Source organism: Clupea harengus, chromosome 3 (genome assembly GCF_900700415.2).
Source record: "Clupea harengus chromosome 3, Ch_v2.0.2, whole genome shotgun sequence".
In the NCBI taxonomy this organism is placed as follows: Eukaryota; Metazoa; Chordata; class Actinopteri; order Clupeiformes; family Clupeidae; genus Clupea; species Clupea harengus.
In genome coordinates, this window is record NC_045154.1 from 19,264,618 (window position 1) to 19,281,717 (window position 17,100).

The following is a 17,100-nucleotide window of genomic DNA, read 5'->3' on the forward strand; positions in this document are numbered from 1 at the left end:
TGTCACACAACGTAACTCTTAGATACTACTAAAACAATAGGAACACACATTCACACTCATCATGCACACAGTCATTTATCATACACTGAAATTGTACATGGAGCAGTTGGCTTGTGGAGCTTCAGCATAAGTGTGTCTGTGTGTGTGTGTAGCTTGTCCATGGCCCCACCACTAAGACGCGCGTGGCATACATCCTGTCGCTCCTGCGCGAGCAGCAAGATGGAGGAGGAGTACTCGACGAGAGCAGCTTTCTGGAGGATGACGATGACTTCGACGGAGACATGAGCATGATTGACTCCGACGTAAGTGTGTGTGTTTGTGAACAGCTTGAACTAGAAAGTGTGACATCATTTTGATATACGTATATTTGTCTGGGTGTGTTTGAGTGTTTGGACAGCAAGGAGGAGGCTTACATTGCCTTGTTGACGTGTGTGTATCTAGACAAACCGGCGCAGGTCATACCTTTATTAAACCGTTTGTGTGTGTACAGATACGGCTTCGGGGTGGGCATGTTAATGTGTTAGTTTGCGTTTGAAAGGGTATATGCATCACGCTCACGCTTGGCTTAAAAAGGATGGCAGGAAGGTTGTGGCAATCGGATATTTATCTTTGTAGTTTTTTAGGATACAAATCAATCTCGTTTAGAATTTTAAAAAGGGGCAGTATATTCACAGGGTATATTTGGCGTTCTTGTAGGCTACCAGTCAGACCTATGTGTGATCAGGCTACCACTCATTTTTGTGACTTATCCGCTGTACCTCTATAGGCACTGCCTCAAGTTATAGACATACTTAAATGTGTGTGTGTGTGTGTGTGTGTGTGTGTGTGTGTGTGTGTGCATACAGGGACTGCTGCAGGCCATAGACATACTGAAGCGTGAGGTTCTGCGTTATAGACATACTTAAATGTGTGTGTTTGTGTGTGTGTGCATACAGGGACTGCTGCAGGCCATAGACATATTGAAGCGTGAGGTTCTGCGTCAGCGCCAGGAGAAGGCAGAGCTGGAGGCGAGCGTGAGAGAGGAGGTGTGTGCGGAGATGATGGAGCTCATCACACGGATGCAGAGTGACTTCAGGTACATACACACATAAGCATGTAGAGTGATATCGGGTATATACACATGCAAGCACGAATGCACACACACACACACACACACACATATACAAAGATGCAGGATGTCTTAAGATACTCATACACTCACAGCATGTGAAGGGACTGTGTGTCTCTGACACACACACACACACTCACACACACTCTCACACACGCTCACAGAGCCCCTTACATGCAAGCCATTGTACAGGTCATGTCAGTTCTTCTCATTACAGACACCAGTGTGGTATCTGAGAGGAATTGTTTCTGATCCTATCCAATGAATTAGTGTGTTTAAATGTGGTGTGTGTGTGTGTGTGTGTGTGTGTGTGTGTGTGTGTGTGTGTGTGTGTGTGTGTGTGTGTGTGTGTGTGTGTGTGTGTGTGTGTGTGTGTGTGTGTGTGTGTGTGTGTGTGTGTGTGTGTGTGTGTGTCTCTGTCTCCAGTGAAACGTTAGAAACTGAGCAGACACTGATAGAAGAGCGTTATGAGAAGAAGATCAGCAACCTACAGACCAGCCTCAAGAAATACTATAGCCAGGAGATCGAGGTACAGCCCTGTGTGTGTGTGTGTGTCTCTGTCTCTGTCTCTGTCTCTGTCTCTCTGTCTCTGTCTCTGTGTGTCTCTCTCTCTGTGTGTGTGTGTGTGTGTCTCTCTCTCTGTGTGTGTCTGTGTCTCTCTCTCTGTGTGTGTGTGTGTGTGTGTGTGTGTGTGTGTGTGTGTGTGTGGTGTAGTCAGACTGTCTCTGTCTTCCTTCAGGAGCGAGAAGAGCAGATCCGTGAACTCTCCTTCGCCTCGGACAAGAGATCCTCCAGGTCAGAGGGCATCGCCGCGGCGTCCGTCTTCTTCCCCCCGATGGGAGAAGAGGGAGGCGTGCGCCGCTCCCAGCGGCTGGCGACACAGACGCAGACACACGCTGAGCAGCAGCAGTGTCAGCTGGAACTGGAGCAGTGCCGCGCGGAGCTGGACCTCTGCAAGACCGAACTGAAGCTGAAGACACTCGGTAAGCGGGAGAGGGGGGCCATTATCGACTACATAACATCCTAAGAGTATTCACATTAAAGGTAGGGTTCGCTATTCTGCCAATAGGTTGTTGATATTTGAGCTCATCAGCCAATCAAATTTGACCCCTCCTTCTCCATGCTCCTAAAGCAACGTTTTGATTGGCTGGAGCCAAAGAGCCAGGACTGTACAAACACTGGAGGCTTTTTGTTGTTGTTGTTGTTGTTGTTGTTTTTTTGTGAGCGCACACACAAAACGTGGGTTAGAATTGAGGACTGCACTTTTAACTAGATGGGATGGGATGGGAGGGTGTGGGAGAGCAAACCGAGGGGACTGGCATGAAGATGAACCGCATGAAAAATGTTTTACCGCATGAAAAATGTTTCATGCTTTTTGTAAACAGACGATAATGTTCTAAGACCATGACGCATTTTAACTGGCTTCTCATTGGCTGTTTCTGTCTCCCTCAGAACTCCAGCGTTCCCATGTGCAGCCCCCCACACCTGGCAGCAGCATGGCCTCCACAGCAGACCGCAAACTGGAGGAGGGACAGAAGGTGTGTTTCTGTGTGGTTCTGGGGAAAATACTTGGTTTTATGATTCATTGCAATGCTAACGAGAGCTTCTGAATGAATGCAGGAAAATGTAATAATGTATTTGAGTGATAGTGTAGTTGAGTAATATGCATGCCAGCATAATGACAACAACTCATTCAAACCACTACAGTGTGCGTGAAATGAAAATGTAATTGACAGATAACACTGACCAACACACTGTAATGTTACACATTCCTTAGGGTCTGATGCTAACCAATTACAGTTTATGTAAACAAATCTTTCTACCATGACCGCAACCACCATAGATATCAGTGAGTGAACGGTTAACTTACAGATACTGTTAAAACACACTCCATGTGGTCCATTGGGTCTTGTGACTCTAGTCAGGTACAGTTACATGTCACATCAGTGAATTAGCACGTACCTTTAATATAGCCCTTCTACTTAGTTTAATGCTAGCCTACTAGCTATCTCTGTGTGGTGTCACATTAGCCAAATACATCCACAGTTCTTTTGATAGATTTTATTTGTAAAAGGTTTTAGGTGTATTTACATTGTTATTTGTTTTTAAGTCATGTTTGATCTTATAGGAGCCAGCTGTTTTTATATTATATTTTAGTTTTATAGTACAATGACCTGAATTATACTGAAGGTCTAATATTTACAATATGTGTGTGTGTGTACAAAGCAAACTGGATGCTTAATGAAAATGTAGAGCTGCACTTCTCACTTTTACTGGCTGTATCTGAATGAACAACACTGTAAAGGTATGGAGGTATGGCAATATGTCGGTTTTAACACGCATTGTTGTGTTTTTTGCGTGTGTAGAACCTGCGTCAGCTGCGTGAGGACCTGCAGAAGTTGGTTGCGGATCTTCAGTCTGGAGAGAGGGCGTGCTGCCGGAACACAGATGGAGAGAGACTCCGACAGGCGCTAAGCAGCGCAGATGAAAAACTCGCTAAACAGGTACATGTGTACACACACACACACACACATACATACATACATACATACATACATACATACATACATACATACATACATACATACATACATACATATATACACACACACTATAATACACAAAGGAGAGAAATGGACATTTGCAAAATAATGCTAATTTCAAACTTGCTCGTACATGCGCGCATGCAAACACACACACACACACACACACACACACACACACACACACACACACACACACGTATATATGAATCTGGTGGACACATAGAAAGCTTCACAGATACAGAAATGCTGTTTCCAGTGTCTAAATGAGAGCTGCTGGCCTTATGAAAGCACTCTTCCTTTTCTCCTGCTGGGGTTCTGACTCTCTCTTTGTCTTTCTCCCTCAGTTCAACTTACATGCACAGCTGCTAACAGGGAGGCTCAATCATTAGGCCTGGGGAACACACACACACACACACACACACACACACACCTGTGTGACTCCCACACTCCTGCTGGTGTATATATTTAATCTCTCTCCCTTTTCACTATCCTCCGGGCTTTACTTTTCCACCTTCTAAATTAACCAAATCTCTTCTTACCCCCCCCCCCCCCCCCCCCATCACATTTTCTTTTCTTTCTAATCAATCCATCCATCACTACCCTCTCCCCATCACTACCCTCTCTAACTCTGTGTGCTTCCCTGCCTTTCACGCACTGCCCCCCAATCCCTCTTTCTTTCTTTCTTTCTTTCTTTCTTTCTTTCCTCCTTTCCTTCCTTCTCTCTCTCCACACCTCTCAGGGTCAGATGTTGGACGAGCTTCACACCAGTCTGCAGCTGGTGAAGGCGGAGCTCCGGAGGAAGGCGGAGTGTATGCCGCCCCCTGCCCCTCCCACTCCCGGCTCATCCTGTAAAAAACGAGGCTGTGCCGCGGCGGCGGCGGAGAACGTGCCCCCTCCCGAGAAACGGCCGTTCTTCCGCTCCCTGTTCCCCTCGCGCACGCCCCTCGGCAGACCCTTCACGCGCCAGAGAGCCGACGCCGTGGACACCAACGCCACGCCCTACGCACGCGTGCTGCGCTCTCGCCAGCCCTCACCGCCGCCCAGTCCCTCCCCCATGCGCCGAGGAATGAAGTACTGAGAAGCCAATAAAGTTTTCGTTTTGTAAGAAAAATACAGATATACGCACCCGTGGTCCATTGAAAAGGGCCTGCTCTCTACGAGTCTGGTCATTGTGTGCCACATTGAGCTTGTGTGTTGCTATGCAAACGTTTACTTTTTCTTTACCTTCAGCTTTAAATCACAGGGGAGGATTGCTAAGTGTTGGCTTTCTTGGGAGATTAAGTTTGATGTATTGTTAATGGGATGGAACGTTTATGTTCTGTGACGGCATTGCAGGTAGCGAAGAGAAGCTGGGTTGTTGCCAAGGTGCTTTATTATTGTTAAGGGCTTATTATGTACAGTGCACCAGCCTTCAATCTTCCGTGTGCACACAAACATGTAATCTTTGAAATACCAGGTGATTTTATTTGTAAGACATATTTTATTATTTTGTATTTTAAGGTAATCAGTTTTAGTTTTGTGTAGAGTTTGAGGGCCTAGGCTAGTGCCTAAAAGTGGGTGCTATATTTGTTTGCTTTGCTGACGTCCCAAGATATTTAAAAAAAAAAAATCAGTTTTCCACATGATTAAGAAAATGTGGCTTGAGTATCAACTATGTAGTTTGGCTCAAAGCTACAAATGAATCGGTTTAGCTGATTGATACTGCTAAATGTCCTGATTGTGTGTGTGTGTGAGAGAGAGATAGATTTAGGTCTTCCTACACTCCCAGCACAGTGAGTGCTGGTTGTGTGTGTGTGTGTGTGTGTGTGTGTGTGTGTGTGTGTGTGTGTGCACGCGTTTGTAATGAAGTCTGTTACTGTTTGTCATTGTCAACCAAAAGCACTGAGGCCTAATCCAAGTCGGCAGTATTACTACCGCAGAATTGAACTAAGATTTCAGAGCTAATTACGTCACAGCTGATCACTTCAGAGCCGATGGCTTTCCCCAGAACTGAATGAAAGTATAAAGAGTGGCTGGTGTTGTGCACCTGTTTGGTATGCACATACGAGTGAGTGGCCAGAGGCATGTTCATGACTTGTCTCCTTTGCACATAAACTGTTCTTCTACTACGCAGGGTTATTGTTCATGTACATAAACCTTATTTCTATGCTGTTTTATGAGGAAAACAAACAAGCCTTAAGTTTGGCTGTGTGTTACATATTCTAACAGAAGTCTGAAGTAGCCTCTAACAACCATGACGGACATCATCTGTCGTATCTGTTCTTGTATATGCATGTGTTTTTCTATCCTGTTTGTATTGTCTGTGAGATCTGTTCACTGTCCTTAAAACATTAAAGCCATTTTTGTTGTTCATTCAGAAAACAGTTCTTCCTGTAAAGATGCTGCAACAGTAGAAAAAAAGAAGTTTATTTCCACAATGGATCAAACAAGCCATTCCCTCTGAAATCCATAAATATTTACATGGTGATGGTCTGTGGTGTAGAAATGGAGAGTATATTAACACTTATTCATGAACTCATAACAGAGGCTACAGAAGGATGTAAGGGGTATGCTACAGACAGCACCAGTGTTTGGTGTCTATGTACACCTGTTGTGATTCACACACCAGCACAGATGTGTCCGTGCTGACGGGGAACGGGTCCAGTTGTTGAAAGTTGTGGACAGGGGGGGGGTGTGTGTACAGGTCTACTGGAGACACTCCCAATTGGCCTGCGTGAGCATGTGTTTGTCCGTGATGGGCGCGACAGGACAGGTCCAGTGGTTACTCCAGATGAGTTTGTGTGTGGGGGGGGTCTAACTGGGCCTGTGTATGCATGCTAGGGTGTGACCGAGGACAGGTCCAGTGGGGAAACTCTCCTGATGGGCGTGGCGTTGTTGTTGTTGTTGGACAGCGGGGTGAAGACGCCGCCAGCACTAGTCATCTCAGGCGAGGACACGTCCCCCTGCTCCCGCACCGCCGCTATCTGTCGCAGCAGCGCCTTCCCCTCCTCACGAGCCTGCACACAGAGGGGACGGGTAAGTGTGTGTGTGTGTGTGTGTCTGTCAACACCAGTCTCTCATGGTTAGCTTTCTCCAGAGACAGAAGTCAACTGTGTGTGTGTGTGTGACTGCCAACTAGGGCTGAACGATTAATTGCATTTGCGATTTAATCGCGATATGATAGAACGCGATTAAAAAAACGTGGTCAAAAAAAAGATTTTTTTAAGATGGTACATTTTGCACACAGTGTTTAAAAAGTGCATGCCTAGTGTTTATACTTAAAATTACTTTTTTTAAATTACTTAAATGCACAGTGGCAAAGCCACCGATTTGTTGTTCTTGTTTCTGTAATGAGCAGTTAAATAAAAATGTAAAATGTTGCAAAGAATATTTTACACTAAATGTATCTAATATTGTGTTGGTCATATTTAAATCATTCATTACATTTTGTTGGGAAAAAAAGAGGATAAAAAAAAAAAATCGCATATCGAATCGCAATCGCAATATTTTGGTAAAAAATCGCAATTAGATTATTTTCCCAAATCGTTCAGCCCTACTGCCAACACCAGTCTCTCATGGTAAGCTTTCTCCAGACAGAAGTCAACTCTGTGTTTATGTGCAAAGGTGTGTGTGTGTGGTCCATATTGAGCCAAAGGGTTGTGGTTCATGGCACCAGGAACAGAAGAGATCAGTTTTGTGGTTGAATCTATGGCCATTTGGCCATGTCATGGATCCATACACTGCAGATTCAATTGCCTGGTACCAAGGACCTCATGGCTAGATGGTTATAGGAGTTTTGTGTTTAAATGTTTTAAGTACCAGGCATGTTTTAGTTAACTGCCCTGTGTGTGTGAGAGAGAACTACTTACATCATTGTAGTCACAGCAGCGTTGGGCGCAGAAGGAGGCCTCGTCATACATCCTGTTCTTGAAGTAGTACTGGCCCAGATACCGGAGGGCCGTGCTCACCTCAGCATGCTCCAACTGCTCCTGCAAACGCAAACACACACACACAGGCTGTTAATCATGCCTTCTAACACACATTCTCTCACACACACACACACATTATTTTGTACACACACACACGGGCTGTTAAGTCATACACTCTGACGCACGCACACGCTTAAGCTATCAATGATACCCTCTGACACACACACACACACACATCTAAATACACACAAGCATCTAAAAAAACAACTCGGCAGTGCTACACATTGGAGTTAGCCATGTAAGTAGTTTGTGTGTGTGTGTACCATACTAAAGACTAATTATAGGACAGGGACACACTTACCCCACAGGAGAAAATGTCTTGAATATAGATGATATAGTATTGTGCAGCGTCGTCCGATTCATGGAGCTGTTCGTGCAATCTAGGAATAAACACACACACACATGAATGCACATTTAAGCACAGAAAAATACTTAATACTCAGACAAACAAACAAGCACATATACTTACTTGGCCAGTTTGAGCAGAGCCATCCTTTCCACATCTCCCACTGAGTACGCCCTCCAGTAACACTGCATCACACACACACACACACACACACACACACACACACACACACCAGATTAGGGACTGAGGGCAGGCACGAATGAGGATTGATACCCACCTAACAGAACTGTGGCAAACACACACACACACACACACACACACTCACCTTCTTAGCCTCAACGTGTTGGTTGAGTTTCTCGTAACATTCACCAAGTGCAACCAGCATCCGTGAATCATTAGGTCTGTAAAAGAGAACGGACATGACTCCCTGACCTGTGACGGGATTGGATATGGACTTCATGCATCATGCAAGAGAGCACAATTAGGTCAAAGGTCAAACACAAACCAGTATGACACCAGTAAATCCACTTTCCCCTCACAAGTCTGTCACATGACCAACACATTTCACACCGTCAGTGTCTAATGGGTAAAAACACACAATTGCACACACACACACACACACACACACACACACACACACACACACAAACAAATGCACACACCTGAGGTGGTGGGCCTTGCGGTAGTAGTAGAGGGAGTAAAAAGGCATCTTGAGGATTTCGTAGGTCTGTCCAAGTCCGTACCAGGCACGATAGTCTCGCTTGTTTACCTCTATTGCATGTCTACAGCCCACACACACACACACAAATCAGATACTCATATTTAATCACAGATAAAATGGGAAACAAACAACATGTGTGAATACCACATATCTCTATGTGTGTGTGTGTGTGTGTGTGTGTGTGTGTACTGACCTGTAGGCCTGTATAGCTGCGGAGGTGTTCTTCATCTCCATATACTCGTGGCCCATTAGGGTCCAGGCCCCTAGGCAGCGTGGGTTGAGCTTGAGAGCGCGCTGGAAGTACAGGGCAGCCTTCTCGTGCTGGGAGCGCAAACTGTAGTAGTTGCCTAGGAGACAAACAGGGAGAGGGGAGGATTGGGAAGACATATTAAAGTAAACACGTTTCATGTTTCTATCCTTGTACACTCACGCAATGTATTCATATAGGTTTTTTGTACTGTATCATCAATGTTTATTCTATGTGAGTTTAAGTCTGTTGCTTTGGCAATAGAGGGTGCCTATTTCTCATGCCAACAAGGCACTTTATTATTTTTGAAGACAGAAGAAGAGAAAAAAAAAGAGAGAGATGAAGTGTGTAGTCAATGTTTCAGAGATTCACAAATTATATTTTTCAACACTACATGCGCTTATGTTTGCACTCACCGATCACACAGCAGGTCTCCACTCTGTACTTGTCAATCTCCACCAGGTTGTGGGCCAGATAGCTGAGCTCTGGCTTCATACTCTGAGGAAGAGAAACAAAAGAAGAGAAGGAAAAGAGAAAGAAAAGAGGACAAGAGACAGCGGGTAGAGGAGAGGAGAGAAAAGCATATTTTTTTATCTGCTCATTTGTGAAGCGCTTTGAATTACCAATGTTGGTTATGAATTGAGCTATATAAATAAAGTTGATTTGCCTTGATGGGCCTAGAGTTCCCGTCTTGTACATGTTTGACCAGACTAGGCAGTAATATAAATATGAACTGCTTCAGTACTCACTAGGGTTGCAAATTTAAAAGGATATTCGTCATCGACACACACTAACGTTAAAGCAGCAAAAAGGAGTTATGTTCCAAAACTATCAAGCTAACTCCCTAAAAGGCATGCAAACCTCGCAAACACCACCAACAGCTGACACTGATAGAAGCTTGCCAAGACACTAACTGATGTCTTTTGGCAGTATAGCTGGCAATTCCTTGATGTGAAAGCTTAACATCCATTTTTGCAGGGTGTTCCAGCCCGGAACACAGAACTACATAGGGCATATCCTGGATGGCTAGTGGGAAAGATCTGTCCTTCACATGACCATATGCTATCAAAATTAATTTGAGGATGGTACCAAAACTATTTGCCTATAATATCATACCTCAAAAAGTGTCAAATTGTTACATAATGTTACTTTAAAGAACAATTCATTGATTATTCATCCCCCCCCCCCCCCCCCCATCAATCACTGACTAATTGCTAACAACCCTTGTACTGACGCAGAGTAGACACACACAGTACTTGCTATATAAGTCATTACACCCGGTCATGTCTTGCAGTGAAGGTTTGGAGGGCTCACCCTGACATAGAGCAGGTTGGAGAAGGTGTCCATGTTCTCGATGCGGAAGGGGTCCTGCTCCCGAAGCTCATTAAACAGAGCTAAAGCCTGATCGATGTCTGCCAGGGAGGAGAGCACACACGAGACACATGAACCAACACATCACCTAGGTGCCGGGCCAACCACTGCACTGCAGAGAGAGTTCATAAACATCTGCACTGCACAGAGTGTTCATAAACATCTGCACTTCACAGAGTGTTCATAAACATCTCCACTGCACAGACAGTTCATAAACATCTACACTGCACAGAGAGTTCAGACATCTGCACTGCACAGAGTTGATAAACATTTGCACTGCACTGAGTGTTCATAGACATCTGCACTGCACAGAGTTCATAAACATCTGCACTACACAGAGAGTTCATAAACATCTGCACTGCACAGAGTTAATTTGAAAACATCTGCACTGCACAGTGTTCATAGACATCTGCACTGCACAGAGTTGATAAACATCTGGACTGAACAGAGTTGATAAACATCTGCACTGCACAGTGTTCATAGACATCTGCACTGCAGAGTTCATAAACATCTGGACTGGACAGAGAGTTAATTTGAAAACATCTGCACTACACAGAGAGTTCATAAACATCTGCACTGCACAGAGAGTTCATTTGAAAACATCTGCACTACACAGAGAGTTCACAAACATCTGTGTTCACAAACATCACAGTTCATTTCACTGGAAGACAGTGAATAGCAATGCAAATATATACACGCTGGTCTTCATGCTGTCAAATGAAATACAATATACAAAACTCCAGGCAGATGTATTTGTCATTTAAGAGTGTGTGTGTGTGTGTGTGGCAGACATGCTCTTGGAGAAGGAGGCCTTGCTGTATGTCCATGTGGGTGCTTGGATGGAGAATTTGGCAGAATGACAGTTAATGTTGTGACAGTTGATGCGTGTTTGTGTGTGTGTGTGTGTGTGTGTGTGTGTGTGTGTGTGTGTGTGTGTGTGTGTGTGTGTGTGTGTGTGTGTGTGTGGTTGGTTGGTTGGCAGGCAGACAGACAGACAGACCTCTGATGTTGTGGTAGGCGACTGCGATCTGTGAGATAATGTAGGTGCTCTTTGAGAAAGTGCCCTTGCTGTGTGGGTGTGTGTGTGTGTGTGGCAGGCAGGCAGACAGACCTCTGATGTTGTGGTAGGCGACTGCGATCTGTGAGATGATGTAGGTGCTCTTGGAGAAGCCTGCCTCGATGAGACTCTGGTATTTCTGCAGGGCTTCTGTGATCATCTGCAGCTCCGTGTACATGTGAGCCAGGAAGAAGTCACGCACCCAGCAGTCAGGCAGAGACAGCGACTTCAGCTGGGAGAGACACGGGATTGGTCAGACCGAGGCAGATGGGAGAGAGGGTATGATGAAAGGGTTTGTGTGTGTTCTATGCACTGCATGTGTGTGTGTGACAGTGTGAGTGGAGATGCTCTTGTAATGAGTGGAGAGTATGTGAGTTGCGTGTGTGTGTGCGTGTACGTGTGCGTGTGTGTGTGTGTGTGTGTGTGGATGCTCTCGTAATAAGTGGAGAGTATGTGAGTTGTGTGTGTGTGTGTGTGTGTGTGTGTGTAGATGCTCTCGGAAGGAGTGGAGAGTATGTGAGTTGCGTGCGTGTGTGTGTGTGTGTGTGTGTGGATGCTCTCGGAAGGAGGAGAGTATGTGAGCTGCATGGTGTGTGTGTCATATACCATCTCAATGTTGGTGACAAGATTGCAGAGCTCCAGCCAGGCCCCCCAGTGCAAAGGCAAGGCGTGTGCAGCTGCCACAAAGATCTCCACCGCCTCCTTCAACAGATCCAGCTTTCGCAGCACCACCCCATAACTGCACATAGACGCATAAAGGTAAGAACATACGCAAACACATACAGTATACATGGAGTTAAGACACACTGACACAGAGTGGAGACACGAGGACAGGAACAGGTGGAAAACAAAGGAAGCACACTGGATGATGGAAGTCTCATCCTCATCACTGAAAAAATGTGTGTACTGTGTAAACCTGCCTTTAAAGTCCATGTGTGTATTAATAAGACACTTTGTGCTGATAGTGGTTGGTCAAGCTGTGTGACAGGAAGAAGTTGAATCTATCCAGTGTGTGTGTGTGTGTGTGTGTGTGTATGTGTGTGAGGGTAAAATAGTTTACAGGTAGCGGGCAAATCCATCCTAATATCTTCTGCTAATCGTGTATGTTTACACGCTTGCTGGTGAATCAAGCACCTTTTGTGTATGTTTAAGTGGGTGTGTATGTGTATGTGTATGTGTATGCATACTTACAGGTATAAGGCAAATCCATCCAGCTCACCAGCACTGTGTTTCTTGCTCAGTTCCACCCTCAGCTCCCTGAGAGCCTCATTCCGCACCTGGCCCTTCTCCAGGGGCCCTACAACCAATCACAACAATCAGACAACAGCCAACCAATCACCTCTCTGTATTCTCAAACTAAAACCACTAAGACCACTAGGAAACTTCTGCCTCTTCATAACAAGTAAAACACTTTTCCTGACTACCCAAAACAAAGGGGGCAGTTGTACTGCACAGTAGGCAAGGATAAGCATCAATGTGTTAGCAAGAGAGCCAGTTAGTGATCGAATGTTTGAACAAAATAAACTGAAGGGCAAAGACAAGAATGTTAAGAGAAAGTGTTAGCTTAAGAGGACGGCCAATAACAATCTTTTAACTTTTTGGCCAGAACAAGAGACTACTTCAGACCTTTCCTGACCTGGTACTCTTAATAAAATCGCAAATCCCTCATCTAGTCAGGGAAGACAGCATCAGGGAGAGAAGAGGACAGTGTCACACAGGCAATGAAAAACATTGTGTTGACAGTACATCTATAAGAATGCTAATATATTGATATTCCATGTTTGGAGTTTGAAAAAAGGCAAATACAAGAAGTCATTAAAGCAGCAGTCCCTGATTCTCATCCCATACACTTTTTATCAAATTTAGCAAATTTCACCTTGTGGTCCTCTAGCTGTCCGTTCATTGTTTAAACTAAAAAAAAACACAGTGCTGGCTGTAAAAATGAGAAGCAAATGTATCGGCTCGGACTGAGCCATAAACAATCCCAGCCAATCATCCCAGTGCTTTAGAAACACAGATGGAAGGGGTGTAATTTGATTGGCTGTTGAGCTGAAACATCAACAACCTATTGCGAAACTGAATCGCGGACTGCATCTTTAATGCAGCAAACAAGCAATGATAGGCTTGCTTCAGCAAATCTGCAAAACATGACCTATAAATGGGTATCTATGCATATACAGTATCTTACCAAGGCTGTCCACTGTCTCGTCATCCTTCTTCTTCTCTCCAGACTGGGGAGATAAGTTTAGAACATCATTATAAGGAAGCACCCGGATATTGTCAAATACCCTTTGCTGATAAGAGTTTTTACTCATTCTTACCAGGTAGCGGGAGTACATGTACAAGAAGTAGGCTTTTTTACTGCGGCAGCCCCGGAGAAAATACGCAGCGCGATCATACTCCTTCAGGTCAAAGTATGATTTTGCCAGACAGAGAGCGTCAAAATCCTGCGCGTCCTCCTAAAAATGGCAATGCTTTATGGTTAAGAGACACGCTTCAAACTCCCTGACTAACGAGAGAAAACCCACACAGGCATCATCCGGCATTATGCAGTACCAAGTATGTAAACAACTATCGACATGTGGACTTGCACTCACTTCGGTAAGTTCAGTAGGTGGGGGGTGTTCGTGTACTGGGAGAGGGTCCAAGGCAAAGGCCAGCTCTGAAGCCCTGCGAGCCCCAAGGTACAAACACATCAGTGAATGCAACTATCGTTCAAAACAAACACCCTAGATCTTCTGTAAGCTTTTTAGAATGACATTTGTTTAGATTGAGTTTTCGACGCTGTGAGGACATGGACATAACATCTCTTGTTTGGGTAAAGTAAGCTAGCAAGCTCTATGAATATTAGCTAGCTAAGAAAAGACAGCTCAGCCCCTTCATCTTGCTACATCATTTCGTGACTATCTAAAAAATATTCAAATATGGAATCTCGATACTTACCACTTCACACTATGCACCAGCCCCCTCTCTCTACATTGCGATATTATAGAAATTAGTTGCTTTTTAATTTGCACCAAATCGCCAAACTCAGTGCTGAGCGCCGCCATTTTTCATAACCCTCCATATACGTCAACAGAAAATAGGACAGGATTGGCCAGATGAAAATGACGGTTAACCAATAGGAACTTTACCTTTTACTGATGGACCATTACCGCCACCTACTGTGCCAATTTAGGTCCTACACATTCTGCTGCACAACGGGCCTTGCAAAGAAAGAGTGTGAAGTCGGTAACATGCAAAACTGTGTAATAGTTATAATAATATTTATTATAATACAAATAATAATAACAATAATAATACATTTCTATTTAAAATGTACTCAGAGCATCACTTCGGATGCAGTTTGAAGCAACAGTATGGAGTTTTGATTGAAAAGTAGGAATCTGACCACCGAAAAGGCACCCAAAATCCAAAACACCTCAGCTCAGCTGGCACTGTTAAAATGCTATCTATTATAGGCTACTAACTCATATCTTTGCCAATATAGTTTGCTATGTCATGCTGTGAAAGCTTATTGGAAACGAGAAAATCGTATCTAGAATTATTAAAGGCTCACAGTCTCTCTCTCTCTCACACACACACACACACACACACTCACTCAAAAACCGACCATGTAGCCTATTTTCATTTCATGTTCAAGTCTACTTCCCATAGCAAAGCGAATGCACTATTAACACAAAAGGAAATGTGGCCTAAGATATGGTCGTTTCTCGTTTGAAACTGCAGTGTAGGCCGGCAATGGGAAGTATCTTATTCCAGGCAGCCCAACCGTTTAAACATTTGTCATATCACGACAGTGTTGCTGGCCTATGAAGTTCATTTTTATAGCGTCAATAACAATTTAGCACTTTACCGAGCCCAGAACCTGAATCCCCTGGAGCAAACTCCCCATTTAACAAAAAGAAAGAGATCTTGACCCAGCATTCAAAGTAATGATTGTAGAACAGCTTAGTGGGTATAGAGTGTTATCATAAGGTTACTGTTATAAAGATATGCAGAGCAATGAAGTAGGAACCTATGCCAGTGATGGCATTTGTTTATATTACGGGTAAATAGGAGGGCACACCCTAATTTGGCGGCGAAAACAGCTGGCATGTTATTTATTGCCGGGCGATAGCTCAAACTGTCCCCTGTGGCCTGGATTTTGGTTATAGGCGTGGTGACACGTTCTTTTTTGAGAGGTATCATTGAATGCGCCAAACACAAACCCTCGCTGCCCAATTTGGATTTATCTATCTGCCAAAAATCATCACATTCCCTTTATTGAAAGGGCATTATGCCTACATATTTTTATGGGTAAATGCAAATAATCTACTGTATCTCGGATATCCTGGAAGTTATCATTTATCATGGCATGCAGTTAAAAAAAAAGAAGAATATGTTTGTTTTAAAAAGGTTAAACCCCTTAAAAGTCTCGGGAAGAGCTATTCTAATTTGACTGACTTTAATTCATTGATAAGTAAGTAGTAAACGAATGTCATCCATGATGTTGTATAAACACAATAATGGCATTTCTTGTTATTTCTATTCACATATTGTAGTCTAATTAGACTAAAGGCCGAAATATACTTCTACGACTCCCTCACGCAGTTGCCTCTATGGACGGATTTATGGTTCTCCGACGGTTGTGGGTGTTGCAAAGCAATTAAAAAAAAAAGATGGCGGTGGACCAAACTCCGTACATGGTCGTATTAGTATACAGAAGTTGTTTGTTTGACTTTTTTTTGCTTAGATTTTTTAAAAGTTACAGAGAAATAGACACTGTGCAATGTAAAATCCCCGTTATTGTAACTGAAAAATACGTCTTTAAGCCCAATTTATGGTCATCCGTTTACGGAGACACGGAGACACAGAGCCCTCTCCGTCGTGGCAAACCTCTCTGAGCACCTCTCCGTGGCCTGACGTGCACCTCCCAAGTTTTGTAACTATCCGACTCCTTCAATCCGTCAATACATCGCTGTTTACCTTGTGGGTAGTGGTATGCCAACATTAGATAGCTGGCTCAGACACCTCGCAAATCCCCTCAGACGTATTTTTCAGTTACAATAACGGGGTTTTTATATTGCAGTGTTTATTTTTTTAAATCTAAGCAAAAAAAACTCAAACAAACAACTTTTATGTACAAATCTACGGAGTTTGGTCCGCCATCTTTTTTTTTTTTTTGCTTTGCAACACCCACAACCGTCGGAGAACCATAAATGAAAACGATTCCGTCCAGGCAACTGCGTGACCATGGCGTAACGGAGTCGTAGAAGTATATTTCGGCCTTTAGGCAGACAAAGAAATGCCGCACGCAAGCGCATTTTCCACAAAATACCTAGGGAATTATTAGTCATCCATGCTTTGACATCTTTCAGGCAAGATTCTGTCTTAAGCAGTTGTATAATTTTGTCAGGTTTCATGGATGGGTATAGTAAGGTGTCATCAGCATATCATTTAATGCCATGCTTCCTTTAATGCCATGAATTTAATGCCATGCTTCCTTATTACAGCACCCAATGGTTGCATGTACCATACAATGAGAAGAGCAGGGGTCCAAGCATGGAGCCTTAGGTAACCCCATAACTCACTTTTGTATGATTGGATGACACAGAAGGTATGATAAGGATATTTGGTGAATATTAATTTCATACATTTGTTTGACCCTGGCAACGAAAGTGAGTAAGCTAAATTTATGGCTAGAGCCCTGCTTTATAAACAGGATGAGTCTTTTGAACTATGGTCTATGTAACA

The 17,100-nt window shown here is 43.9% G+C and overlaps 2 protein-coding genes across 5 annotated transcripts in view; one reads left to right on the forward strand and one right to left on the reverse strand.

Annotated features, from left to right (window-relative positions):
• Nucleotides 1–6,006, forward strand: part of kif20a (kinesin family member 20A) — a 13,057-nt gene extending 7,051 nt beyond the window's left edge. For 3 of the 4 annotated variants that reach the window (XM_031564862.2, XM_031564863.2, XM_012818805.2), the window contains 7 exons: nt 153–302; nt 936–1,075; nt 1,535–1,637; nt 1,848–2,091; nt 2,561–2,646; nt 3,475–3,612; nt 4,394–6,006. In XM_031564862.2, coding sequence (XP_031420722.1) covers nt 153–302; nt 936–1,075; nt 1,535–1,637; nt 1,848–2,091; nt 2,561–2,646; nt 3,475–3,612; nt 4,394–4,732 — 1,200 coding nt within the window. In that variant the 3' untranslated portion in view covers nt 4,733–6,006. Of the gene's footprint in view, nt 1–152; nt 303–935; nt 1,076–1,534; nt 1,638–1,847; nt 2,092–2,560; nt 2,647–3,474; nt 3,613–3,998; nt 4,164–4,393 lie in introns of those variants that run through there. The other variant, XM_031564864.2, reaches the window with a different exon arrangement.
• A 38-nt stretch (nt 6,007–6,044) lies between these two features.
• Nucleotides 6,045–14,458, reverse strand: cdc23 (CDC23 (cell division cycle 23, yeast, homolog)). The gene is made up of 16 exons (XM_031564865.2): nt 14,308–14,458; nt 13,962–14,034; nt 13,686–13,823; nt 13,553–13,595; nt 12,556–12,661; nt 11,971–12,103; nt 11,419–11,596; nt 10,251–10,348; nt 9,353–9,434; nt 8,883–9,036; nt 8,631–8,750; nt 8,294–8,369; nt 8,092–8,153; nt 7,924–8,002; nt 7,503–7,622; nt 6,045–6,650 (listed from the first exon to the last, which is right to left on the reverse strand). The coding sequence occupies exons 1-16, from the start codon at nt 14,412–14,414 to the stop codon at nt 6,471–6,473; spliced, it is 1,749 nt and encodes a 582-aa protein (XP_031420725.1). The 5' UTR covers nt 14,415–14,458; the 3' UTR covers nt 6,045–6,470.
• Between the last annotated feature and the right edge of the window lie 2,642 nt (nt 14,459–17,100).